We start from the raw sequence: 10000 nt of genomic DNA on the forward strand, positions 1-10000 counted from the left end.
AACGGACGATATGGGGTCAGGGGTCTGTCGTTAATACCGGACAGATCCGTTATAACCGAAGATCTGTTATATCCCGAAGTTTGTCCGTTATTAGAAATGAGTAGGATTTGAAATTAAAGTAAAACTTGACGTCATAAGTGTAACGTCGTATTGGAAGGGGTCGGGGTGTGTCCGAAAGCAAAGATGAGATTCGTGTGTGATGTCTTGACATCACGCAGAAGCTATCGAGACTTCATCAACGTAACTTTGATGTCACCAACCATATGACGTCACCAAGCATAACATCACCAAATATATGGCATCATGGAATCTATGAATCAATCAAACTTGTGATGTCATAAAATATATGGTGTCATCAAACAAATGGCGCCAAAATTCAAGGATACACGTATACCGGTTACACAACTCACCGCAACTGATCCGGTACTGATTATCACGCACCAGCTGCTCTGTGCCACTCACATGGACTGGCAAGCTGATTTATGACGTCGCATGTCCCGACACAAACCGATTGGATGTCAGTGAGTAACGCCATGATGTCGGTGATCTCTTGGTGAGTAAGTTCTGTACCCTTCTGAGCCGACGACGATACTCCTTACGTGTTTCGTTTTGTCTAGCATAATTTTTTTTTGATCAGGTACGCGGGCACACGAAGGTTTTCGATGGACTGAAACTCCTTTCGTCTCGAGTATCAACATTATACTCGCCTTGTCTTCAAGTGGGACAAGATGTGACTACCCGGATGGTGTCACACGTGTCCAATGTCACCTTTGAAACCTTTACCAGCTAAGTGAAGTGGTTAATTTGATGTTCTTGCATGAATTCGTCTTCAGAAGTGGGAAGAGCATAGAGCGAATTTCGGGCACGTTCTGCCGAAGGAAATGAAGTCGAACTTACTCTTAGTCCTTCCTCTTCCATCCTCTCTCCTCCCAAGTGGCCATTTTTATGGGTTTGCCCGACGCATTTATAGTCATCAGTGTCTCTCGAACCACTACAAAAGCCCAAGGCTGCTGCCAAATCTTCCAGTCATGTCTACCAACTCATGGAGATCATGTGTGATAACCCTATACCCTTTTCTTACTGATACAAATCTTCAGGAAACTTGTATATGTTAATGAATAGAATAAAAGACGGGTTTGAAACGGTAAAAGGATTTGTGGATCAAGCGTTTATACCAGAAAAAAAAAGAAATTTCAGAAAAAAGAAAGGGAGAGGGAGCTTAATATGATGTCCGCAGAATTTGCGAAAGTGTATGATAAAGTGAATAAAAAGTTACCATAAAAATTGTTGGAAAAGTATGTGTTTTGAGGGCAGTATCGTGAAGAAGAAAAAGGTGCAAGGCATGTGTGTAAGGATTTGGAGAGAAAAAATATTGTTAAACACCAGATAACTCAATCTAGTATAGACTTTTGAGGTCGCTGTGGATCTGATGCTTAGGATTTTGGCCCCGTTTTCTCGTTCTAGTGCGTAAAATCATGTCTTAGAGCATGAAGTTCTTTGAAAACTGGGAAAAAATCACCTAAATATACTACCCAAGACAATAATGACAAGGATAGTTGGCCAGAATCATCTTGACACCTTACGAAAACTTCCAAATCACATTTCAACAAAATCATCTCTCTATAAAAATACTAGCATAATCAAAGAATAAGTAAACATAAATACTCCTAGTATATTCCTTAGATATGTTCCTAAAGCTCTGTAGCCTAGGCTGTTGACCTTAGATGCACCGTTCCTAGGAATTTGTTTTTCGTTGTTAACTTCAAAGTCCGCAACTGCCCCCTATCTTGTTATTAGAAGGATAAAAGAAATTGAAGTGTACTGCTTGATGATTTATTTTCTTGATTCCTTAGAACTGAAACAAATTGACAATATTGTTTGTAGAAGAAATAAGAACATCCTAGAAAAATAAAACATCACGGTAAAAAGTCAAATATGCGCAAGTAGATAATCAATGATACATATATCAATGTGATTTTTGTGTCACTCACTTCCCAGCACTTCCTATAATCTATTTCAGCAGCCCAGGTTGGGAAACGCTGTTCTAGATTATTCCATTCAAGTAAAGAGGAACTCCAGAATTATGGGCTGAGATAGAAGCAAGGTCAATATGCCTTCACTCACCAAATCTTTGGATGGTGGGCTCAAATTCTCGGCTGATGATTGTGCTGACGACACTTCTGATTCTCCCAAGGGTCATTGGTCTGCATCTGGTGGACTGCGAGGCATACGAGATCGAGTTTGTGAGTTCGAGAAGGGGAAGGAAGGAGTGCAGGGAGAAGAAGGAGAGGAAGGAGAAGAAAAAGGAAGGAGAGAAAGGGAGGGAAGGAAAAACAGGAAGGAGAGGAAGGAGAAGGAAAGGAAGGAGAGAGGGGAGGGAAGGTAACTGAAGGAGGGGAAGAAGAGGAGGGGAAAAGAGGAAGAGGAATGAGGGTAGGGAGAGAGGAGTTAGGATGACTGTCTATACTTCCTCAACTATTCTCGATGAAACTTGTATGTTGCTGAGCACTGGCGATATTGGATTGACTGAACTAGTCGACTGCGTCACGCCAAGACACTTTCGACGTCATGTCATTCTTGTGCCTGATTGGCTGTGCCTGTCCGTGACGTCACACCCAAGTATGATCGACGTCATGCCGCTACCAAGGGTCTGGCGTCTGATTGGCTCTGCTGGTCTGTGACGTCATACCCGAGGACGATCGACGTCATCCCGCTATCAAGGGGCTTGTGTTTGATTGGCTCTGTTGGTCTGTGACATCACGCCTAACTACATGACGTCATGTCGCTGAAGTTATGTCGGTGTTGTGGAGCTTGAGTTTGATTGGCTGTTCTGAGTTGTATGGGGTATCATGACATGACTACGGAGCTTGAACTGGTTTGAACTGGTTTGTGACGTCGATGTAGTCGTGGTGTTTGACTTGCTGGTCTAATCTATAACGACACCGTAAAAAAAACGTTTAACATCGTGTCGTCGGTGTAATATTCGTGTTTGATTGACATTTCTAATCTATGACATCACAGCCAGGGGTATTTAATATTCTACAGCGACATCTCTGACGTCAAGTTATTGGTCGATGTTACATATTTTCTTTGATCGATTTTGGTTCTCGTTAGGGATCCTGTAAAGACTAATTTCCGACTGACTTCTTGAATAAGATAAAGTTTACATTCAGAAGACACTTTCGGACACGTCCTATTTATGATGTCACAAGTACGTTGAAAATTCAATTTCTTCGTCAAATTGGACCTTTGTTTATGATGGTTGTCACCTTGGAGACAGACGCCGAAGGGTTGTTGTTGTTGTAACTAGCTCCTCAAAACAATAACTACCTGCTAGGATGAATTTTTTTCTTCTCAGAGTTCAACGTCGTCAATATGCTGTAGCGTGTTGGAAGGTTGTAAGTTGTCGCAACGTGGTAGTTCTCAACCTCGTCTCATAGTTCCACAGTCGTCGCAGGCTGCAACGTCGAAAGTTACATTAACTGTTGCAGGTTACATCATCTTTAGTTACGTCGTTGCAATCTACAACGGACGGGATTTCTGGATCCAGATCCATATCTAATTCCCTTTACCGTATCGTATAACTGTCACTTTCTTCTGTAAGCAGTTGCCTCTCATGTATATATAATAAAGATGTTTAGAATATAATTTATCGATAAAGAGGAAACGAAAACAAGAAACGTGGCAATCGTGCCTTCAGGCAGAGGTGGTGGTGAGACATAGGAAAGCGGCTGAAAGAGTAGGACAAGGAGGAGGAGGAGGAGGAAGAGAAAGAGGAGGAGGAGGAGGAGGTCGTACTCAATGACGTCATCAGTCTCCTGATGAAATTCAATGTGCCTTTGTATCACGAACGGAGAGATGCACGCGCGTGTGAGTGTATGTGTGCGTGTGTGTGTGTGTTTATGTGTGTGTGTGTGTGTGTGCGTGTATTGCACACGTTTTCGTGTAACTGTTAATAAACCATTCCACCAAATTATTCCGGCCTCGCTGTCTCCTCCTCCTCCCTCCCTTCCTCCCTCTCTTCCATATCCTTTCGTCTTTGTTTCAGAGCGAAAGAGCGAGAGAGTGAGCTACTTTTAATGAAAACGACGGTAATTGGTAATTATGTCGACAAAGATAATGTCGACAACAGTGTCGGCAAGAGTAATGTCGATAACAGTAATATCAACAATATTGATGTAGACAATGACAATGTCGACAATAATATGTCAACTACAGTTTAACAACAGAATTTCAACAAAAAAATGTCGATTACGTAAGCGACAACAACGTTATCGACAACGACTTAAACACTAATGACGACGATAGGAACGAAAACGAAGAATAAACGAAAACGAATAAGACCAGGATTCAAACGACGAAAGGAATGACGATGACGACAATAATCATGACGACGAAAACGACGATGACCACGATAACGACAAAGAAAGGGACAACGACAAAGACGACGCCGACGGAACTGTCGACGACTATCTCACAAGGGAAACTCGAACTAACTTTTTCATCTAAACCTCAAACGAGGCTCGCGTCCTGGAGAGAGATGACATTCGGATTTCCTTTAACGAAGATCTCCGGACAGTAACCTAGTCGAGTCCATCCGGTAATTGGCAAAGAGGATTGGCCAGAGGCCCTCACTCTTTCTATTTCTATGGAAATATGAGGACCACAATGGAAATATGAGGACCACAATGGAAATAAGCTCACATGCTTTTTTGTGTTATCCTCGGCAATTGTAATTGTTATTTAGAACTGTTTGTTTTCATTATCTGCACTTCATATATATTGATTCAATGCCAAATAAATTGATTATCATTATCATTATTATTATTATCATTATTATCATCACCATCATAATTATCATTATTATTATTATCATTATTATTATTATTATTATTATTATTATTATTATTATTATTATTATTATTATTATTATTATTATTATTATTATTACTATTATTATTATTATTATATTTTTATCATTATCATTATCATTGTTATTATCATTATTATTGTTATTATTATTATTATTATTATTATTATTATTATTATTATTATTATTATTATTATTATTATTATTATTATTATTATTATTATTATTATTATTATTATTATTATTATTATTATTATTATTATCATTATTATTATTATTATCATTATTATTATCATTATTATTATTATTATTATTATTATTATGATCATTATTATTATCATCATCTTCCCTAGTCAAATAAGAGGTAAACGCATTATCAAGTTTTGTGAAGTTACACTCACATCATATATCATTATTATTTTTGTTATTTAATTCAATCCATGAAACATATGAAAAATAAATTATAAGAAAAAAGAAACAAGGGAACTGTAAATAAAAGTAGAAATGAAAAAGGAAAGAAATGTAAAAAAGAGGAAGACGAGAAAACAGTATGAAATAGAATAGGAAAAGAGAAGGAAATTGGAAAAAGAAAATAAGGAAAAAAGGGAGATAAAGAGGTGGAGATGATATGGAAAAAAAAAATGTTCAGGACAAAGTGAAAAAAAAGAGAAATGTCAACCAAAAATTGAAAGAAGAATATAAGAGAAAAAACATAAACACTCACGCACACACACACACGCACGCACACATACACACACACACACACACACACACACACACACACACACACACACACACACACACACACACACACACACACACACACACACACACACACACAAACACACACACATGAACGAACCCCCGAGCTGTCAACAGCTGTCAACTAGATTTCCGTAGGCTGCCGAATAAGACGAAAATTCTCAACAGTGCAAGGAGAGCAAGAGGCCTGGGTTGTGTTAAGTGGAAAGGGGAGCACTTGAGGTTGCTTAAAAGGATCTCTGTTTAGTGTTCAACGTGTCTATCGTGAGAAAATGCAAGGGAACCAAGGCGGATCAGAAGAAAACGGCGACGAGTTTGATTCAAATGTCGACATAAACGCAGAGCCCTCTGGAGGTGCTATACCGAAACTAAATGTAAATAGAGGCTTTGAAATCACAAGAGGGATTGGTAGATTGTATGGAGATGACCTATTTTATGGCTTTGGTAAGTACGAAAAAAGACATTTAAGTCGAATCATGGACATGGAAAGGGAGATGAATTTTGATAGAAATTCGTGGGAGAGAGAATTCATGAAATTAAGGAAAGATATTCTGATTTTAAGGAAAGACTATTTTGAAGTAAATTGAGAGGTATGTGAACTAAAAAAAGAAGAATTCCGAAACAAATAACGAATTAAATGAATAAAAAAATGATTGAGGTTAAATGTGAAAATGAAAAGATGGAAAACAATGATACAAACAAAAGTGAGAATTTAAAAAAGAGGTAAAAAAAAAAAAAACAGGCAATGTCTGAAAGAATTGAAGAAAACTTAGGCGAGGAAAATTTACAGATTAAGAAAGTAAAATAAAAACAGAGAAAACGAAACGATAGTTTTTAAGAAAAAGTACAAGAACAGATGCATGAAAATGCAAAGGGCACAATTATTCAAATAATCAAAGAAAAAAGCAAATTGGATCAGAGATACAGTGGATAAAAAAAGGTGTATTGTAGTATGTAGATTAAGGGAAACATGGTTTGATTAGGTACTTGAGAGAAAAGGCAGAAAAAGTAATCGCAAAACCAATTCTAAAAAAAAGTACATGACGATGACCAAGAAGTAGAAAAAGAAATAGAAGAAGTATATAGGATGGGACAATATTCTAAAGAAAGAAATCGACCCCTAAAGATAAAACTAAGATCACAAATGGTAGCAGAAGACATACTGGCAAAATCAGATAAGTTAGCAAAGAGTGAACATTACAACAATATATGGATAAAAAGAGAAATGAATGTTGAGGAGAGAAAAAGAGAGAAGACACTAAGAAATGAAGCTAAGAAAATAAATAAAACAACAACGCGGAAAGAATGGAGACCAAAAGCAAGGAGTTCTATTGGAGAGTCTTAGATATGAGGCTGAGAAAATGGTACACCAAGGTAATCGAAATGAAAGGAACAGAAAACGGGATGGAAAAAAAAAAGCGACGTACACTAACATAGATTAATCTTAGGATTGGGTGAACTAAATGATTACCTGTTAGAAGAAAAAAAAGACATAATGGGAATTGTGGAGACGAAATTAAGGGGTCCATTACCAAATATTGTAAATAAATGATGTAATCTATAATGAAATTAATGTCCAACAAAACCTATGACAATTAATTATACAATGGGGGAAATATATAATTCCTAATTGAGCAATACGTAAGTATACAACACAACAATATTTGTACGATGCTACAACGTACTGTACTATACCATCATACATACATACATACATACATACATACATACATACATACATACATACATACATACATACATACATACATACATACATATATACATACATACATACATACATACATACATACATACATACATACATACATACATACATACATACATACATACATACATACATACATACATACATAGAAGCACACATACATACATACATACATACATACATACATACATACATACATATCCATACACATACATACATACATACAGGGTTACATACAAATACACATGCATACAGTACATACATACATACATACATACATACATACATACATACATACATACATATACACATACATACATAAATACATACATACATACATACATACATACATACATACATACATACATACATACATACATACATACATACATACATACAGATCGAAAACGGTCAGGAATAAACTCAAAAACTCTGAACTAGACTCGTGACTTCTTTTTCCACCTTCATCAACTTATCACAATGTCCCAGCATGTATGTATGTATGTATGTATATATACTGTATATATATATATACATATATATATATATATATATATATATATATATATATATATATATAAATATATATATGATGTACACACACACACACACCACACACACACACACACACACATACACACACACATACACACACACACACACACACACACACACACACACACACACACTCACACACACACATATATATATGTATATCTATATATATATCTATATATATATATATATATATATATATATATATATCGAGAGAGAGAGAGAGAAGGAGGGAGAGAGAGAGAAAGAGAGATAGAGAAGGGGGAGAAGAGAAAAAACGGGAGTTACTTGACCTTACCTTTAATTTTTTGTCCACAGGCGATGGTGGGCGCGCGACGCAGTGTGCTGGTGCGGGGAAGTCTGGTGCTCAACGCCGTCTTCTTGGTCTACCTGGCACAACACGTGGTCCAGCCACCCTCGGCCACTTACGTGTTCCCCGCCTCTCTCCGTGCCTCCGGTGCCAACTCCCCGGACAACCTCACCGCCCCAAACTCCTCCACAGCCCCAGACTACGCGGACACAGACTCCCCATCCGGTGGGTCGGGTTCCGTGGGAGCCGGTGGTGCCGCCCCGTCGTCCTCGTCGTCAGCCTTCCAGCAGCCGCCTCCTGCCCCACCACCCGCGGTCCCCTCTCTCCAGGAGAAGGTCTATCCGGATCTGCACAAGTGCGCGACGCCTGCCCTCAAGCCGAGAGCCGGCCTTCACGGGGAGTATTGGGTCCTGTATAATTACGTCCCCGCAGACACTCAACCCCTTTGTAACGAATCGGTGACCTACACTACCCATGGCGACTTCACCTTTCTGGACAACCTCGTCCCTCTGGTGGAGCGCTGGCGGGGCCCCATTAGCGCAGCCCTCTACGCTCCTGGGAGCGACTTCAACGCCACCCTAAAGACCATCGCCTTCCTCAGGACCTGCCGTCCTCTGGTGGCGACCCACGTGACCTTCCACGTGTTCTTCCCGGCGGACCACATGCCCGCCAAGGTTCCTCCCTCGCATCTCGTGTCCTCGATGCCCTCCTCCTGCAAAGGTCCACTTCCCTTTGCCCCTGGCTCGCCCACGTACAAGGCCACAAACAACCTCACCTACCCGGTGAACGTGGCCCGGAACCTGGCCAGGACCTCGGCCGCCACTTACTTCGTCCTCGCCAGCGACGTGGAGTTGTACCCGTCGCAGTACTTTATCCCTCATTTCATGGCCATGCTCCGATCCCGAGACGCGTCCCCGTCGGCTCACCCACAGTCACGTGTCTACGTCCTCCCCATCTTCGAGGTCAAGGCCGGGCTAAGGGCGCCTGCGACCAAGGCCTCCCTCGTCAGGATGCTCCAGAAGGGTCTGGCCATACCCTTCCACAAGTTCGTCTGCTCCCAGTGTCACATGGTCCCCGGTGCACGCGAGTGGCTGGAGGCAGGGTTCCGTCGACGGAAAGCCGGAGATATTCCGGTAGGAGGTCCAGGAGGAGGCATGGGTACGAATGGAGGTGTCAGGGTTCGAACCGTGGCCAAGCGGCACCCGCCCTTCCACCGCTGGGAGCCCATTTATGTTGGGACCAACAGGGATCCACTCTACGAAGAGAGACTCACCTGGGAAGGACGCTCGGATAAAATGACGCAGGTCAGTTGATAATATGTGGGTTGACATTTTCTTTCCTTTTCTTTTTTTTTGGGGGGGGGCGGGTATTTTTTAGTGGTTGTTCTTCTTTTTATTGTATTTTTTTTAGGTTGCGATTAATTGTATTTTTTTGAGGTAGCGATTTCTAGTTTGCTACCTCCTTCTTTCCGTCATCGCTCACGTGTTTCCCACCTTTTCCGCCATCGTTTGTGCTTAATGCGCACAGCAATGTTGTGCCTGACTACTTCTTTATAATTTCTGCAGTAGATTCCTCCTTACCTACCGTCTTTTTTCGTATCTATCTCCTCCTAAAAGTTCTTTATCATATATATCTTTCCCCACTATATATATAAATCTTATAGTTATCTTGTTTTCCCGACATTTTCCCATTGTTGCCTAAATTTCCTTTAATCTCCACTGTCCCTGGCTCCAGTTCCTGTAATTTTCACTCGATCTACGGATTTCCATTTGTTTTG

The 10000-nt window shown here is 40.1% G+C and overlaps 1 protein-coding gene across 1 annotated transcript in view; it reads left to right on the forward strand.

Annotated features, from left to right (window-relative positions):
• LOC143028444 (beta-1,4-glucuronyltransferase 1-like) overlaps positions 1-10000 on the forward strand; it is a 115150-nt gene that overhangs the window by 77147 nt on the left and 28003 nt on the right. Inside the window, exon 2 of the mRNA XM_076190549.1 lies at positions 8232-9527. Within this exon, the coding sequence (XP_076046664.1) occupies positions 8235-9527 (1293 nt within the window). The 5' untranslated portion in view covers positions 8232-8234. The remainder of the gene's footprint in view (positions 1-8231; positions 9528-10000) is intronic.

This window comes from Oratosquilla oratoria, chromosome 9 (genome assembly GCF_046742065.1).
Source record: "Oratosquilla oratoria isolate Oo_2021 chromosome 9, ASM4674206v1, whole genome shotgun sequence".
Taxonomy (NCBI): domain Eukaryota; kingdom Metazoa; phylum Arthropoda; class Malacostraca; order Stomatopoda; family Squillidae; genus Oratosquilla; species Oratosquilla oratoria.